Here is a 19,717-nt window from a genome sequence, read left to right as displayed (position 1 = left end):
GTATTTAATTGGCAAGAGTTGAAAACTGAGAGGATTGGAAAGAGAATTCAGTACAAAAAACACTTGCCGACGGAACCAGCAAGATTAAGCTGGGTGTATACATGTTCGTTGATAACGCCATCTTCGGCGGCAAGCAGCAAGTGTAGGAAAATATAAGAACAAACCCCGTAGATTATCAAAGCTGGGCAAACGCGTTCGTGGATAACGCCACCTTCGGCGGCTTGCAGCAAGTGTAGGGAATATTAAAGAGATAAAATATAAGAACCGACCAGATTCTCCAAGGTTGGCCGGACGACCAGCAGTCGACCAGCGAAGAACAGACACAGAGAGATTCCAAGCTAGGTACTCTTTCGACACGACTACCTTGATTGATTCAACTATTAAAGAACCAGACCATGCAGGCGTAAATGGTAAAATTTGACGGAACGCCAAAAAATACAACCAAAAACAATTATAGGCATATGCTGTTATCCGCGTAATATTATGAAAAGTTAACATTACATCTCATGAATACTTGGTTACCACATGTTCAGGCGGAAACAATATCACATTTTATGTGATTCGATCTTTGAATTCTCCTTTCCCATTTTTCCTTTTATCGAGGTTAGGGGTGTGGACAAACCAGGATATCATGGGGAAAATGTGAAGAAAAAATCCGTGAGAACAGTCACCATAAATGTTTCGTTATGACGAAAGGACCATTCATGTCATGACGGGAAAATCTCATCACAGCGATCACGATTTTCCGAGTGCTCACATCAGTCATAAAACTGCTAATACCTCAGTCACATCGAAAATACGTGCGATAGGACCTCAGCCACAAAGCCAAAACAACTACAAAACCAGACAAATTCTTGGCCATTGAAGGCAGTGTAATGTTAACTTTAGTTTGGAAACGCCCCAATTTCAAAAAATGGAATGGAAGCTCTTATTACCAATCATGTGAAAGAAAATGTTTTGAATAATACTTGATGATAAAAATGTTGACGGGAAACCGCCTACTAATTGATATATTTGGTAAATTAGTGTATCTCATGCCTGTTGAGAGATACAAATGCACGTGTCGCGCACGTGTGTGTAGTCCCATATACATCTTTCTGTGTACAGTGATTCTAACTTTATGAAGACTTGGCCAAATTTCTTATCATTTTGATGATTCCAGAACCTTGCAGTACATCTATGCTAGATGATCAACCTTTTCTGATCGATTTCACAACGTTTCTTTCGCAATGCAATCGCATGACCATAACTGGTCTTTAGCTTTAAACTCCACTACGCAGGCGGGAAAAAACATTAACATAATCCTCTAAACATTGTTAATCCAGGCTGTTGCACTGATTTTTAAAGACACACTTTTTGTTTAATCAGCGTCATGTTCTGGCGTAAAACTGCGTCAGCGAGTGGCGTAGTCTTTGACGTGACGTGTGAGACTGTCATCGTACTAAAAGTGAATGCAGAATGAACAGTGCAAAACACAAAGCGCATGCACCCGTCTTCAGCTTTATAAATAATAATAATAATACAGAGTATTTGTAATGCGCCAACTCCACATGAATAATGTGTTCGAGGCGCATGGAGAAGAAAAGATATAAGTACACAAAAAAAATACACACAAAAATGAACAACGACAATGTGAAAATAAAACTAAATCTACTGAAAAGCTGGTTTGAACAAATGAGTTTTAAGGGCATGTTTAATGCAATCATAGATTTGATTAACGCAGGTATTAATAACGCAATCGAAATAACGACTCGATCGTAAGCACCGGGCATATTGCGTCAGCTTGCCCATCAGCCAGTAAGGATTATGTTTTGTTTTTAAATCGCCAAATTCACTGAATAAAGAATACGATACAATAATGTTCGTGAAACCTATTCCATCATCATGTAAGCAGCAACGATGTACTCAGGTCTGTCTCCTCATTATATACATGGATGTATTATTTTCAAAAGCTAAAACAAAACAACAATAACAACAACAACACCAACAGTAAAAGAGTATACTTGCATCATATTCAAAGCAAGAGTGTGACCCTTTTCATGTTTATAAACTAGTCAGGTTATCTACTACCTCCATCTCTGATTCTTTTTTTGTCAGCTTCTAATGTCTCCGATAAACAAGATAGATCTAATGATTAGTGTTCGATCAATAGTTTTCATCCTCCTTGTAGACCGCCGGGTGAGCCCCAAAATTCGTCAGTTTCGTGACCTCGGCTCGGCATCTATTTTCTTAATAGTGGATATTATTAAAGAATATATTTTGATATTATAGTCACAACTCGTCAATCGAAAACAATGCATATAAGCTCACTCATGGAAAAAAAGGTGCCTAAAATCATTTTTTTTCTTCACGGAGGTTGTCCAATCACTGTGCATGTATCAAGTAAAGGTTACAGCGCTTCAAGCTTTTTAGCCAATCACAGGCAGTGTTGTGCACGTACCACTGGCGCGCGCTATTTTGAGCTTCAGGTGTAGTAATCTGTCGTCAACAACTGAATATTTCAGAGGAAAACACAGGTTTTTGCTGTATGCATACAATTTCGACTCACAGTAAGGTGATATCTTTCAGTGGGAAGAGTTACAGAAAATTCAAGGAGTGTGCAGATCTTTGGAAGGACGTCAGATTTGGGTTTGAACTAGAAAACAAAATTGCTGCGATTGCGGTCAACTTCGACTTCGACTCGTTCTAGCTGCAGACAGAGCAGTACTCGCCCGGCGCCTCGGGCGGAGGAGTGTACCAGGGAGGTGTTCGAACTGCAACAAGTTCAACAAACAAGAGGTAGATTCTAGGCCTAGATCGATCTATGTCATTCCGAAGAAATGATTGTATTAACTATTTCAGCATGTTCAGAATAACTCTGATCCTATTCTTCTTCTTCTTCTTCTCCTTCTCCTTCTTCTTCTTCTTCTCCTTCTTCTTCTTCTTCTTCTTCGAGATAATCTGCCTCCTTCAAATAATACTGAAGTGAAGATTCTTGCACTTATTAATATTAGTCTACACCGGGGTTTCCCCCTAGGCCTAGCTAGGCCTACAGTCTTAGGCCTATACAAATAGTGCAATGGGTAATGGGTTCTTAACGTGCCTCCATTTAACGTCCTATCGGAGGGACGGAGTGTTTTCCACTTGACATAACCTGCGTCTAACAAGGGAAGGGGCACGTTAACACAACACAGGCCTCGGTCATCCGCCTGGGTGGGAGTCGAACCCGGGATCTTTGTCTAGATGTGATATGTCTATTTCTCGGCCCTAAACGTTACAACTAGAACCAAGAAAAAGTCTAGATTAGAATATCTACCGGGTAATTTCTACTTTCTAAAAAAATGCTATGCTCAGCCTCTCGAAATTCAGGCCTAGCTGACTTGATCAAAGTGGTTGATCATGTGAATTGGATACTGGTCAGGCTTGATTCTATACTACATTAGTACAGATCGGTTCTTCATAATTAATGTGGTTATTTATTGTCCACATATTGATTACGGTATCGTCTGAGAATAGCGTACTGGTGGGTTTTTTCGGGGGGGGGGGGGGGGGGGGGGGAGGACCACTGTCCCCCTAAATTTCCACAATCAAAGTGGTTTTTTTCTTTCTTTTTTTGCATGTTTGAAAAATTCTGCATGGTGAGGCCCACAGTCCCCGTCAATATTTGACACATTTAAATTAATACGCCACTTGTGATGGAGAATGAGCCTTGCCCTTGCCCTGGTGATCTTTTTATTCATGATGAAAAATGTATTACAGTACCGTATGCCCTCCATGCTCTACACACAAAAAAACACTTCATAAAAATATGAGACACCTCCTTACGTTTTCTAATAAGCAGTTCTGAATAATTTCCACTGTTAGTGTCACTGATGTCCAGTCTGTTCACTTCCAGTTGGAGACATTAACCAGTCAGCACAGATATTTTTTTTGATTTGTATTTCGATGATAGTTATATGCTAGATTCGACTCATACTGTAGGTTTTGTAGTGATGAATACTTCAGTATGTCTGTCTCGTAGAACTATAGACCTATTCTTTTTTAATACATGATATTAAATGATCCTTGCTTTTATTTATTTTCAATAAAGGTATGTCCAACCAGGATACCATGTGGGCAGCTACAGGCACTTCTGCAACATGACAACAAACAAGTGAGCATAGATGAGATCAAGGCAAAGAAGGAACAATATTTAACTCATTGTATGTCACATTACTTGTAAAAATGTAAAGCTTTTTTAGGAAATTCAATGTAAAGACCTTTCTTGTGATGCTCTTTTATGCCAATTTCCGCCAGATTCGATAAAGCAGATAACTTTTATCAAATAGTATTTGGACAAATGTATAAAATTACCCGCTGGAAATGTTAAAGAACATGATTTAGATATATATTGTATTGTATTGTATTTATTCAGACAAGCATGTCTAGGGATGCAGAAAAGGGTTTGAAAAACCCGTACAAGTCTGCATCCCTGATAAAAAGCAAAGTTCACAAATATTATTATTGCATAACATAGTTACAACAAAAAAATGATATCAAACACGATAATACATCAAATAATTATATACACAATGTAGTTTAGAGCGAAAATAAATACATAAAATATTATTGATTGCAAAACAGCATTATTGAATATACAAATGATTGGGTATTTCAGGGATCAAAATGCTATATAAAAAAATTTGCAGCATGATCTAAGGTAAAAATTAAAATATAGTTGATATTGCGCGAATTTGGATGTAATTGTATAAAAATGTAAAAACAAATTGTTATTGCGGAGTTTAAAAAGTTAAATATGTAAGCAACTTTTTAATGATATTTTGAAAGTTGAAAGAGATGGACTATTAATAACATTACTTGGGAGCATGTTCCACTCATTGGCAGTTCTTATATAAAAAAGAGTTTTTGAAATAATCTGTTTTTGCAAATGGTACGTACATTTTCATATTATGATCATTACGCCCAATTCTGTGAGCACGTATAATTTTTTCAATCGGACCAACATTTACCATATTATTTATTATTTTATAAAACATGACTAATCTGTGGTACTTGCGTCTTTCTTCTAATTTTGCAAAACTTGATTTTTCTAATAGTTTATGGTAACTTGTTTCCCAGTCTCTAAACATCATTCTTAAATATCGTTTTTGGACACGTTCAATAATATTTATATGTGAAACTCTATAGGGGTCCCATGCAATACAACAATATTCTAGACATGGACGTATAAGAGAGTCATATATATATATATATATTAGACTGAAGAAGAATAGCAGAGGCTGCGACCCTGCCATCCATGAATATATAAAAAAAAAAATATCTATAATGTATATTTTATGTGTATTTTTGCTAAAACATACATACATGTGATCGCTTGAAAGAATGTTTTTTATTGAAAATATTTTAATGTGAATTGACAATGTGCTGTATAACTGATGATGAATCATTTCTCTATATCAACCTAAAGAGCAGTATCCATGTAGTCAAGCAGGCTTACAATTTTATTGACCATGTATTTTGAGAATATGAGATAGTAATATGTCATATATTTAATGTGAAACCAGATTATAATTGGTCAAACATGCCTTACAAACTTTGTTTTAAATTGTGATTTATTTTATTTAAATATATGCCATTCCCTGAAATATATATTGTAGGGTGTGACATAGAAAGAGATAGAGAGGTGGGAAAGAGTGAGGGGGGAGAGGGAATGGGAAAGAGAGAGTGGTTAAGGAAACAAGAGAAAGGGAGGGAATGGGATGAAGAGAGAGAGAGAGAGAGAGAGGGGGGTGAGGAAAGAGGAAGAAAGAGACGAAGAGAGAGAGGGAGAATGAGGAAAAATGGGTGGGGGAATGAGAGGGGATAAGAAGAGAAAGAGGGGGATTAGGAAAGAGAGAGAAAGGGAAGGAATGAGGAAAGAGGGAAAGGAGAATATTTTGAGTGCACTGCAGCTTTGCACGATATCAATACAAGTCATTTCCCCATAGCATAATACACAGCTGTCTCAGACTGGACCCAAGAGGGCGTTTGTCATATTTATTAAAAATTAATCTGGACATTATTAATTTGTGTGCAATTTTTTCCACTGACGAGTTGCACCATCATCTTCAGTATATTTTTCTACACATTAGAGGTCATTTTCAAGTAGATGCCGAGGATGGGTCACAAAAAACAAAAACTAAGGCACTTTTGAGGGTTCACCCGGCGGTCTATTACGGATTTATTCTTTATTTTGTAGGATGATCACTTTTCTGGATGAATTATGGTTCGTACGAAGTTACGGCAACGGGTGAGTGTGATGGTCATAACCGAAGGCTTCAAGGGGAAGAAGTAATTCTACATTGTTGATTGGAGCCGTTGATTGCTAGGGTGTTCTAAAAATATCGTTGAGTATTGTAAAAGAAAGTGTGTTACTTGTCACTCCTACCTCCACCTCTATCTCTCCCCTCTCTTTCTCTCTCTCTCTGCCCCTTCTCCCTTGTTCGTTTTCTATCTTCACTCTCCTCTTCTCTCTCCTCCAACCCTCTTCCATCTGCCCACCCCTCTCTCTTTCTCTCGCTTTCCCGCTTTTTTAAATCTATTCTTCACATTCTCGTTCTCTATCAGTCTATCAGTCAGAGTAGGGAGAGAGAGAAAGGAGAGAGAGAGAGAGGGGGGGGGGGGGGGAGGGGGTGATAGAGAGAGAGAGAGAGAGAGAGAGGGAGGGAGAGAGAGAAAGAGAAAGGGATGGGCGGTAAGAAAGGAGAGAACAGGTAGCGTTCTTTTGGAAACAAAGGGGTTTAACAGATTTAGCTCTACGTGACAACAAGACAGTGATTGACATGTTAACATCTACCTAGGATCACCCAGCCTCATCAATGTTCTTTACAAATAATCAAGTATATAGGAAGAACACGTGGGGCGTTTAAGCGGGGAAACATGGCTTAATGGTATAGATCGCGACACACCAGCAAATGAGTGATTTACTACAGGGAAGCAATGATATACTTTGTATTCTGCCCTCACCCTGTGCACAATCCATGTTAGAGAAATAATATGGTAACATATTCACCCCGATTTTATCTAGCCTAGCTGTTCGTAGACAGTGAGTTATTTTTTATTTAAGAAGCTGAATGAGGAGAGAGAAAGAAAGGGAAATGATGAGAGGAGGTGATTAGGAAAGGAAGGCGGAAGAGAGTAAGAGATAGAGAGATATTGGACAACAAATTGATAAGGAGATAGAGAGAAAGAGAAAGAGAGAGAGAGGGCGAAAGAGAGGAGGAGTAAGGGTCTATGTTCCATGTATGTTCCATGTATGTTCCATGTTAACTTTTCTTCTAATCTTAAAGCTTTCACACCTATCTCTTTTTACCCCTGACTGAATTTGATAGACCCTTGTACCATGCCTATATACATATATATATATATATATATATATATATATATATATATATATATATATATATATATATATATATACACACACACACACACACAAACACACACACACACACTATCTCTCTCTTCTCTCTCTCTCTCTCTCTCTCTCTCTCTCGCTCTCTCTATCTCTATCTCTATCTCTCTCGCTCTCTCACTCTCACTCCTCTTCATCCTCCCTCCTTCTCCCCCTCTTTCTTGAGCCAGAAGGACGACTCCCACTCTCACCTGGGATTACCTCGATAAACTGCGGAGGAACGCCCGCTTGGTTAACTCGCGGTGTGGGGACGGATATAGTTCAGTTGTTGCGTGACAAGCTAACAGCCTTCTATCTGAATAGCTCAATAAGAAGATGTAGAAGATGTAGAAGGTCCATGACAGGAAGGACGGAACGTTTCAGATGGCGTGTTGCGGCAACAGCTTCTCCTGTTTCATTGTTAAAGGATATCCACATCCGACATGAGACCACCAAATGTTTTAATGTTTTCCTTATAATTTCTTACAGTCTAAAACTGCCTATAAAAACATTCTGATACTTTAAAGCAACTATTTCGCAACTGATTTGCACAGTTAACTTTCATTTCAAAGATATTAGATATAGTGCATTTCAAGGTACAGGTGAACTTGATATGCTATGCTCTTCTCCTATTTATCTATCCCTCAGTTACCCCTCTAGCTCCCATTTCCACTGTCTTCATCATCTACCTTCTCTGTCTCTCTTTCGCTCTCTCTCTCTCTCTCTCTCTCTCATCCCAACGAGCACTGTCCCACCCTCCCTCTCTCCCTCTCTCCCTCCCTTCCTCCATTCCCCTCTCTCCATCTGTTTTTCTCTACCTCATTTCCCCGTATTCCTCTCTCTCTCTCTCTCTCTCTCTCTCTCCCTCCCTCCCTTCCTACCTCCCTGCCTCCATCTCTCCCTCCCTCTCTCTTTGTCTCTCTCTTTCTCCCTTCCCCTCTCTCATCTTCCCTCTCTCTTTCTTTTAATCCATCGTACCCCCTTCTCTACCTCTCTGCCCCCTCTCTCTTTCCACAACTCTCGTCCTCCCCTCATTATAATTCTCGATATATTTGTATTTCCTGATCACCTGTTTTGTTTTGTACCCTTATCAAACATTTTCCTCTTCCGAATCTTGACTTTTCCTCTCCGTTTTGTAGAAAACAGCTGCAGATTTCAGCGATCCTATGTTGTCAGTAGCTGTTATGCTACCTACGCCTTAATGGACGGGTATGCCGATACCATCGGATGCTCTAGGCGTCGTCTAAGATCGTGGGCCCGCCTGGCTGAAAAGTCCGCCTAAAAGCTGAATTGATTTGTATTCGTTTGGATTTTAAATGTTGCAAATCATGTCGAATGCTAGGAGAGACGCGCAGTGATTTCAATGTTGTGTTTATTTCTCTTTTGAAGTATGATTAAATCCTACTCCTGCTCCTCCTACATCCCCATCCTCGTCATCATCATTTTCTTATTATCAACATCAATGTTGTCATCATCTTCGTCATCATCCTCATTTAAATCCAAATTTAGATTATTATTGTCAATATTATTATCATCAATTTCATCATCAACGTCATAATTTCAATTACAGTGTATTATTACTAGTGTTGTCATGATAACCATCATCGTCGTCGCTGTCGCAGTTTTACTATTCGTCATCATCATCATTTTCTTCGCCACCAACTGTTGAAATAGACTGGAAAAAATCCAACACGATAGCTACTTTTTTCGGACGTATCCGGACACCTACCCCCCTGAACATCCAACCCCGTAAAACCACCCCCAGTCAACTACCCCCTTGGACAACTACCCCCTAGGGCAACCACCCTCTAGGATGACTACCTTCTGGGACAACTACACCCGGACAACTACCCCCAGTAAACTACCCCCTAGGACAACTACCCCCGGAAAACTACCCCCTACGACAACTACCCCCAGACAACTACAACTCGAACAACTACCTCCAGACAACTACCCCTCGAAAAACTACCCCCTCGGATGTCCAGTGTGGATGTCAAGGGGGTAGGTGTCCTAGAATCATTTTCGGAAAATCAACCTAAAGCTATTTAAATTTAGCTTTGTGCGTCACCTTTTGAAATGTATGAATATAACAATGAGGTATTACGTAATCAGAACATGATTTCTAGCGGGCATACAATAGAGTACCGAAATTGCCCTTGACTTAATTTGTTGACTTTTCAAAAATAGTTACGAGCGTGCTTTCTGAGGATTCTATGTCGGCACGTTTACAGTTAAACAAATAAAATATACATATAATTCAAGCACGGTAGCAACTATTTTCGGAGAATCAACTTCAAGCAATTTAAATTAGCCTTGTGCGTCACCTATTGAAATGTGTGAACATAACAATAAGGTATTACGTAATCAGGACATGATTTCGATCGGGCATACAATAGAGTACTAAAATTGACCTTGAGTTGATGTGTTGACTTTTCGAAAATAATTGCGATCGTTTTTTCCGAAGATTCTACATGTCGGCACGTTGAGGTGCAGAACGTAGAGCGAATAAAATGTCATAATGTATGTGTTGGTGAGGATGAGCCCAAAGGGGTAAGTTCTTTTACCAGTGTATTCAATGGGTCGGCACATTCGTAAACACTGGGGTATGGTGGGTCCATGCATTGGGAGGGGGGGCACTTGTATCATATAGGGGGAGGGGGACAGGTGTAAAACAGTAAAATAATGCTCCTCCATCTAGCATATAAGTATTGGTGTGTACTGCAAGGTTCTGGAATCATCAAAATGATAAGAAATTTGGCCCAGTCTTGGTAAAGTTACAAGCACTGTCCACAGAAACATGTATATGGGACTACCCTATATCTATCCAGTCCAGATATATATAATAATATACCAAATAATAAGTAGGCGGTTTCCCGGCAAAATGTGTATGATCACGTATTAGTCAAAACATATTCTTTCACATGATTGGTAATACGAGCTTCCATTTCATTTTTGTGAGAAGGAGGCGTTTCCAAAACTGGTCTTTACCTTATTGTTTCTTTTTTTCTCTCTCTTTATTACCATGCCCCCTTCTCTTTGTGTCGCTGTCTGCCCCCTCCTTATCCTCTCTTTCTCTAATATCCCGTTCCCTTCCACTCAGTACAGGAATTATACAGTAAATAGCGCCTGTGGAAAGGGTTGTATCATCGTATTTCACCAGTTCACGTTACCGATTTTCCTTCTCCCGTTCTTATTCTCCGTTTACTTCTCTTCATTTTGACCATGCACTAATCACCATTTCTGGGCACGTGCCCTGTGCTCCCACGTAGCTTGGCCACTGTTTATGATTATTAAAGCACTGCCCCCTCACCTACTCCGGGAACGGAGGGACCGCATTCATGTTCCCTAAATATCTTTCCCTTTCTCTCCCCTCTTTAGTTCTTTCTTCCGTACTCTCTCCCCCCCCCCCCCCCCCCTCTTTAGATCTCTCTCTACATTTCTCTCTCCAGTTCCCTCTCCCTCTTTGTAAATACTTCTCTCTTCAATACACACAAAAACTCTCTCTCGCAAATGCTCCTCTCTGTTTATGTATCATCATGGAAGTGTAATCCCCTCTCCCCCTTCTAACCTGCATAATCTACACTAACCAATGTTCAAGGCGAGGGTGAAATTTATCTCCCGTCCCTCTGATGTTAAATACTTGCCTGTACCCGTTGATGACAATGTGTTACATTTTGACTGTATAATAATTATACCCTCCCCGCACCTTGATTAACTTTCGAAAACACTTTACACATGAGAGAGATATCAATGCCAGACGTTTATTCCAATAATTTATTAAACATTTTGTTGCAAACTATTTGATTCTCTTGCAAGTAAAATTATATTAAGCTGATGAACGATCTGGTAGAGAAACACACATAAGTAATTTGTTGAGAAAGACAAAGAAATGGTATAAGTAGCTTACATAATTATTCGCAAGAAGAAAAAAGTCTTGTCACTTTATTTCTTACCTAATTTTTAGAGTATCATCTACATAAAGTTTCCCCGCCATTGTGATATACATGATGACAATTGTATATGACTTAAAATATAAAAATTCATTTCTAGGTTCAACTAAATTTGCCAAGCGCTATACAGCAAAACATACATTTGCGATTCGAGGATACATAGAAATCAAGAGTTGCTCGATTTGGGATGCCAGCTAAACCCTTATGATATTTTGCACGCAGATAGGCCTGTATACTGTTCATGCGATTATTGTTTATTTACGTCTATTTATTTTACGTTCAATGCTAAGCGCATTTCTGTATATACAGAGTACGAACGATAGGTGCAAGCAACAAGTGCAAAGTAATACATGTAATACATCTATTCAGTGTTTTTGTTATTAACATATCAAGAATTTACGGAAGTTCCTTTCAGAGTTAATATTTGCATTCCCTGTGTGTGACCACATCTATGTACAGCCAAATGAGTTTCTGTTAATATTATAGTAATAAGCCATCTGGTTATAATGTTCTACCGTATTGGCTTACTGTAATCTATGTAATTTTTTGTTTAACCTAAATATTTTGAAAATATAATTTTAGGAACTGAAAACTAATACATGTAGATCAGATGAAATACGTATAAGGTCGGAATATCCATAACGGTACTATGAAAAACGACATAAAATGAAATATGACATATGAAAATATAACATGGATAAAATCAGAATTATAATCACAAACATTACAAAGAACATTATTAGCTTCAACACCTAACGTATCATAGGAAACATGTAGCATATAATATACAGCAATGCAATGTCACTTTGGTAGGGTACCTCGTATGCTTCCATCACGTCATACATGGTTTGCGATGTTCTTAAAATAAATTCATGATATAACAACTTTTTTTGCTCTCTCTTTTCTTTTCCGTTTTTTCTTTTCTTTTAGTTTTACATGCATTCAAAACATTAGAAACAAGTACAGATATATTTGAGATCTGGTCAAGCGACTGTCTGAAGAAAAGAATCGAGAGCTGATTGTGATTCATGATTATAAACAGCGTTTGTATACTTTAGTTTTACAGCATCACCAGCATGAGAGAAAATCGACTCAATCAGGCTTGCTGAATGTTACATACTCAACCCACATGGGTATATGGAATCACTTACACACACGAACACGCAAGCACATGTGGCATGGCATTTTGGTCCAAGTTCTGTAGCTATATCATGTCATATTTCCAATTTAAATTCCAATTTTAAATTGAAATATGCATTTTTTTTCTTTGTGATATACTATTCTCGCTGTTCCATCTGGTCTTCGCGTCGCTTCACGTTTTCAGAATAACGAATTTTCGGAAACAAAATATTAAAGGAAGCTACCAAATTATTTTCACCTTTATCGCAACTGAAAACTCTCATTAAGTCGATTTTAGGCGTTTCATTTAGTAGATAGGTCGTCTATTCCCTATTTGTCTCCGTCTAATCTTCCATATCCTTATTTTGAAACATCTATTGGCCTATATTCCGTTCCATAAAAGACTGTCCATGTGGTCTAGTCGTCAAATTCCCACGTAGTTTAAATGCCATCGACTACAAAATTCAGATTAACGTATTTATTACGTACCACATGGTCGTTACATTAGACAAAAACTATTTTATACATAGCGGACAATAAATTGTGTATATGGCCACGGACAAATGTAGAACAAATCAATAATATTTCTATTAAAGACATCAGGAAAATGATAAGCATACCAGGCGCATCAGAGACCAAGATTGTATGAGACCGAATACAAGAACAGAAACCGGTTAAATATGCATAGACAAGGTTGGACAAATGGTAAATGGCCCGAATGATAACAAACCAGCCTTAATATACATATACGTTCAGTACGTCTAGATATACACGTACGTGGAAAAATATTTAAAAACAGAGACAAACAAAACCGTAAAGAAACTGTGATAGATTTGCTTATGTACAGAGTGTTGTGTATTATACAATCAATGTTTATACTCTTTATTTAAGTTATTTATTTTTTTATATTCATTATTCATTCATTGACCTCGTTATTGTTTCATGTATTCGTCTATTTACTTATATATTGAAAATTGCCGTAGATACATAAATAACAACGAGCGTTGCAGCTTTTTTAATGGAAATGGTTCGAATCTTCTGATTCATATACAGATTTCCTTTAAAATATACAATGAAATTTAAAAGATTAATATTATAAGATTGATCAAACCTAATATTTTTTGACAGATTAAAATACAAGAATAAATTAAAATTGCTCCGGTTTTAATAACAGACTCTTGTATAACTACTAAACTAGAATTGATTTAATTGCTATATCCAGTTATCTTGCCGAAAAGAAAAATCATATCTACATTAAAAAAACATCACGCTCTGCATTCTATACTTGTGATATTTCAACAATTCACATTGTTGAAATTATATATGCAGTGTTTGGATGCAATATGGTTTACTTAATGATCATAAAGGTTATGTATATTACTCTTTTCAACCATCCAGGCATTAGATAATATATATTAAAAAAAAAAGTCAACTAGATTATTTTTTTCGCTTACGACATTGGACGTCCGCTTCATCAGGCCGACCATACCGACGCTCCTCGGCCACGTCACCGTGTTCATGGGTCAACAATCATTTGGTGCTAAAGACCAGTCATCCTGATGAAGGGTCCCGGAGTGGATCGTAAACGTCGCTAGCTAAAATATTGTAACTAAACTTGACTTGATGAAAGTTCTCTGGTGATTCCTTATAAACTGAATGCTTTTTGGGAAACATCCATTATTATCTTTACGAGGAAAATGAGCAATATTTTCTCAGGGGATGTATCAATAAGAACGAGTTGAGAAATCAGATCTTCTTCGTTACTTATGATTCCGCCAAAATGTTTTTTACCCAAGGTGGTGGATTCCTCGTTGGGTTTCCCATTATAAGATAGCAAAGGGGCTATCTCAGACATGTCTTCAGGTAGGACTTGCATTTCATGGCTGGGCGATTGTTCAGTAGGTTGAAAGCTACTTACGTTGTTCATATCATCACCTGAATGAACTTCTTCAGAAGTCACTTCAGATTCATCCAAGTCCTCTGTACTGAGTTCCGGTGATTGGTCAAGATGTTGACTCCTAATTCGATCTGTCAAGTCCTCCTGGGTTTGGGAAGCCATGTCTCCTGTATGCCCATCTATAGGAGTGTGGTCATTGCTTGTTGTAGCTTCCTGAAGTACCTGGATGTCAGTATGTCCTTTGGTCCTGTCCTGTTCTAGAGAGGTCTCATCTCTATTAGAGAACTGCTGATCATTGACGTCTTCGTTGGCATACTCCAAATCCATCTGTTTTTCTGCTACACCTGACCGGTAGCAAGAAAGAAAAAAAAAATTGTTTTGTTTTTCTTCTCAATTTATATCGAATCGGAATCATCATGATTGTTTAAAACTCAACATGCATGACATCAGAAGACATATCGCATTTCAAATTTCTTTTATTTTCATGTATTTTTGTATTGTATTTATTAAACTTCATTGTACTTCATGTACATCAATATTCTGTTTATAAACATAATTATAATCACTTTACAATGTAATGTAACAATTCATGTTTACCAAGTACTGAAAGAGAACTTGACGTAATTAGTTAGCATCTGTTTGGCTTTTTCGTGTGCACAGCTATAACGAGGAAAATTCTAACTGAAATTAGTACCTAAGTTCTCTTTTCTTTATGTTCTCTGCAATACGTCACCTTAGTATTTATATCAACAGTGTAAATGTGGGAAATTAACTTGTTTTTAGACAATATCAATCTGACTTTGAACACATGGACCGTATTGTATACCACACATGACAGCATGTTGCTGAAGTTTTGGATGGGATCTTTATTACGAAACTACAATTGTTCTTAATGAAAATATACGTTACCTTCGCTGAGATACAGATCTGCAAGGTCGACCAACCTGGCAGCTTTTAGTGCCTTCGTTAACACAATCCGTTCATCTTTCCTGGACACACCTCTTCTCCATTGTTTCAGCATACGGCGAGTTCCATCACTGGTAACATTGTTGAACCTCATATTGGTCATGAGCGCTCTCTGTATATCACCTCATATTGGTCATGAGCGCTCTCTGTATATCACCCTGTAGGATTCCCAGCTGACCACCAAGACTGTCGATCTTGGCTTCATCGTAAAGATCGTCAGCTATCTGCTGTAATATGCCTGCAAACTCATCATCTGGGGGCTCCTCTCTAGAATGGTAGACAGTAATACAAAACAGACAAACGTGGCCGGTCACAGAACGTAGGTATGACGTATGAACTTAAAAAGTAATTAAAATTGTTACTAAGGTAAAGAAAAATACCGGAATAAATACTTTTTCCGGTGATGAGACCATACTGAACATTCTCAAATTATTCAGATAATATCATTGAAGGATTTAACTTTTAACTTTAATCACCATGAACTGGAATGCAGCTAAGATTTTCATTATTTTGTTAATGAATTTGTTATCTTTTATTCACTTCTGCTTCTACATAATCACAGGTGGTCATTATTATTTCTAAACATCATTTTGGATTCATAAAACATGTCCTGTCATACTTTTAGAACCGTTATTGACAGTCTAGCACCTCTCATTTTACAACCAAAAGTACTTTCCATGGTAGCTTTATCACTATGAGATAAATAATGCGTTCTTTGTCATGTAAAGAGTGATTAAATTCATCTCACCCTGCTTGTATTGAATCACTCGTTCCAAGTCCTCCAGTTGAATTATCCTCAGGTGATGATGGGCCTGTCATGACGGAATGAAGTCAGTTTGAATAAGTAAACAATAAATAAGAAAAATAGTTCAAATGATCTTTATCGTTCACTGTATCTCTATGTGTTTTGTTTTAATTCTAAAGTGTTAATAATGCACAAGCAATACATAACTCTAGTTTCATTGCATAATGTAATCGAATGACGTTACTTTTGGCATAGTGACAACAAAAACAAACGAGAAACATAAACATTTAGGTTTAGTACTATTATAGACTGTGATAAGCTCGATATTCTGAGCATTTTCAAAGTAGCAAAAATGGAATAGGGAGCTATACTAAAGACTATATAATCTTGATAAGCTTTACATTACAAATATTTCAAAAAGTGGCAAAAAATGGAATATGAGTTAATAAAAAAAAAGGAGTTGAAAGGGAAATAAAAATAAAGTCTTACCACCCTGAGCTTGTTTTCCAGAAGTCACCCAAGGAATGAAACTCCATTGATGTGTCTCTGCTTTCTTCTTCTGCTCTGCTGATCGTATCTCACTTTCAAGTTGAATTTTAGTTCTCAGCTTCCAGGTCTCACGCTCAAGTTGCTCCAAAAGCTGTTCCTTATAGTCATGCTCCTTCTTCCAGCTTAATTCTATTGACCGTTTGTCCTTCTCAAATCGACCTCTGTCTCTGTCTCTTCCTGTCCTTAGCTCTTCAACTTGTTGTGTCAGAGTCGTCTCATTTCGCTCTTTCTCCCTTACGGTTTCCGTCAAAGCGTCTACATGCTGTTGCTTAGACTCAAGTTTCTTCGTCATATCTTCTGCCAATGAGCGCTTCTCCTTTTCAGCTCTTGCTCTGTTTTCTTCTTCTACTTGCTTTAGCTTCTCAACGTGTTGTGTTAGAGTCGTCTCATTTCGCTCTTTCTCACTTACGGTTGCCATCAAAGTGTCTACATGCTGTTGCCTAGACTCAAGTTTATTCGTCATATCTTCTGCCAACGAGCGCTTCTCCTTTTCAGCTCTTGCTCTGTTTTCTTCTTCTACTTGCTTTAGCTTCTCAACTTGTTGTGTTAGAGTCGTCTCATTTCGCTCTTTCACCCTTACGGTTGCCATCAAAGTGTCTACATGCTGTTGCTTAGACTCACGTTTCTTCGTCATATCTTCTGCCAATGAGCGCTTCTCCTTTTCAGCTCTTGCTCTGTTTTCTTCTTCTACTTGCTTTAGCTTCTCAACGTGTTGTGTTTGAGTCGTCTCATTTCGCTCTTTCTCACTTACGGTTGCCATCAAAGTGTCTACATGCTGTTGCTTAGACTCAAGTTTTTTCGTCACATCTGCTGCCAATGAGCGCTTCTCCTTTTTAGCTCTTGCTCTGTTTTCTTCTCCTACTTTCTTTAGCTCCTCAACTTGTTGTGTCAGAGTCGTCTCATTTCGTTCTTTCTCCCGTACGGTTGCCATCAAAGTGTCTACATGCTGTTGCTTAGACTCAAGTTTCTTCGTCACATCTGCTGCCAATGAGCGCTTCTCCTTTTCAGCTCTTGCTCTGTTTTCTTCTCCTACTTTCTTTAGCTCCTCAACTTGTTGTGTCAGAGTCGTCTCATTTCGTTCTTTCTCCCGTACGGTTGCCATCAAAGTGTCTACATGCTGTTGCTTAGACTCAAGTTTCTTCGTCACATCTGCTGCCAATGAGCGCTTCTCCTTTTCAGCTCTTGCTCTGTTTTCTTCTCCTACTTTCTTTAGCTCCTCAACTTGTTGTGTCAGAGTCGTCTCATTTCGTTCTTTCTCCCGTACGGTTGCCATCAAAGTGTCTACATGCTGTTGCTTAGACTCAAGTTTCTTCGTCACATCTGCTGCTAATAAGTGCTTCTCTTTTTCAGAACTTGCTCTGTCTTCCTCTCTTCTTTTCTTTAATTCCTGTTTTCGCTCTTCGACCTCTGTGACGATCTTCTGATTTGCTTCTTTCGCCTCTTTTGCGTCTTTCTTGGCTTTCTCATAGAGCATCCTACATGTACATCCTAGATTCGTGCATATCGTTGCGAACGTTCTTTTACCTTCGTTAAGGCATCCACGTAGGAGGTCAAGCCACTGCAACTGATCCTTATCTGAGGGCATGTAATTATAGTAAGGTATTTCGTGCATACCAGTGATCCCGAGATGCTTTAATTTATTCCTCACTTCGGGGATGTCTCTGCGAGGAAATATAGCACATAGAGGGACGCGGCCTATCCAATCGAAACATATTCAACGGGTTAAACTCGACATAACGTCCAATCTCACGATATTGTTATGACATCTACGTACCACACCTACGTCACATAATATTTTTTTTCTTCGAGGGGGGGGGGGTGTGACACAAACGAATGGAGAAAATTTAAAAATCTGATATGCTTCACTCAAAACTCACATCTTTCTTCAGAGATTTAAATGCTAACTTTATTGGAGGAGCTCGCGCCTTTGAATGTTTTTGAAACAGATAAATGGCGCCATACAAATGCTGTGAATCATCATCATCATTTTTATCAGTATTCTCAGTGGCATATCATTTCCTGCCATATTTAAATTTTAAAAAAATGGGCAAAATCGAGTGAGAAACGTAGGGAGGAGGAGAGAGAAATAAGGGGGATAAAGGAAGGAGACTGAGGAGGAGCCGGTATAAGAAGTAAATGAAGTGAGTAATGAGATAGAAATACATTTAAAACTATGATGATGTAACTGAAATGTAATATAGTTGTGGTAGGAAAATTTGTCGGGACAATCATGTTATGATAGACTGATGATGTTGTTTATGATAAAAAAAGGTTGAAACATGATTGGGAAATTTAAAGATCGGTAGTTAGTGAAAATTAATTGATAAATAAATGAATGAAATCAAGACCAAGTTGGACTCGATTCAAATAATATCGGTATTGGTGTAAGCATTACCATAATTATATTTAACTTTAATCACCCCCATGCCTCGGCTCAAAGTTAGAAACCTGTATCCAGTACAAGGAAAATGGATATTAAGCACCAAATTGCATGATATAGTATACAAGCAGATACTAAGTGGAAGGTATATTTCTATTTTATGCTTAATTTATGTTTCATCCAAATATAATGTCAAAGTCGTTTCAGATATATTATTTATGTTTAAATTGTTGACTGTGGGTCGTCAGACCATGGCCGTATGTCTCACGTAGATCCATGTTCAGATGATTAAGGTCAACCATGTCAACACGGGAGCGGGTAGATGTTGGGGGAATGGTACATAGTACACACCATGCCTGTTTCAAATGAATTAACAGAATGGTCTCAAAACCCCAAATCTTGTAAAATTACCGTGATTATTCGATTGGTTACCAAACGAGGATATGAGATGATATGTGCATGCATATTAAATCTAATAGAAAAAAAAATCTTGTTCAAGCATTTCAATGGACAGTATGATAATCAAGTTAATGGGGAAATAGTGTTATTACATCGGCCTATCATACATATTAACAGAGGCCTACACAAGCAGAGGAAAGTATTAACATGCAATTTACGAAGAAAGGAAAAAGTATATAATTTACAAAATGAACGAAAAAGGGGGTTGTAAGAGTCCACGATATCAACGTGATCAGAATTG

The 19,717-nt window shown here is 38.0% G+C and overlaps 1 protein-coding gene across 1 annotated transcript; it reads right to left on the bottom strand.

The window, feature by feature from the left end:
* Nucleotides 1–15,462: 15,462 nt before the first annotated feature.
* Nucleotides 15,463–18,222, bottom strand: LOC105441526 (calponin homology domain-containing protein DDB_G0272472-like). Its single transcript, XM_011672679.1, has 3 exons — nucleotides 16,578–18,222; nucleotides 16,092–16,155; nucleotides 15,463–15,610 (listed from the first exon to the last, which is right to left on the bottom strand). Exons 1-3 carry the CDS (start codon nucleotides 18,220–18,222, stop codon nucleotides 15,463–15,465), a joined length of 1,857 nt encoding a protein of 618 aa, XP_011670981.1.
* Between the last annotated feature and the right edge of the window lie 1,495 nt (nucleotides 18,223–19,717).

The sequence above is a fragment of the Strongylocentrotus purpuratus genome, unplaced genomic scaffold (genome assembly GCF_000002235.5).
Source record: "Strongylocentrotus purpuratus isolate Spur 01 unplaced genomic scaffold, Spur_5.0 spur5_scaffold_4, whole genome shotgun sequence".
NCBI lineage: Eukaryota > Metazoa > Echinodermata > Echinoidea > Camarodonta > Strongylocentrotidae > Strongylocentrotus > Strongylocentrotus purpuratus.
The sequence above is the reverse complement of the archived record's forward strand: the minus strand, read 5'-3'. Positions and strand labels throughout refer to the sequence as shown.

Coding starts and splice junctions, on each gene's coding strand:
- LOC105441526 (XM_011672679.1), bottom strand. CDS start 18,222: ATGCCCTCAGATAAGGATCAGTTGCAGTGGCTTGACCTCCTACGTGGA. Junction 16,156..16,577: donor TGGAAAACAAGCTCAGGGTG/GTAAGACTTTAT, acceptor CCGTCATGACAG/GCCCATCATCACCTGAGGAT. Junction 15,611..16,091: donor AGTGATTCAATACAAGCAGG/GTGAGATGAATT, acceptor CTACCATTCTAG/AGAGGAGCCCCCAGATGATG.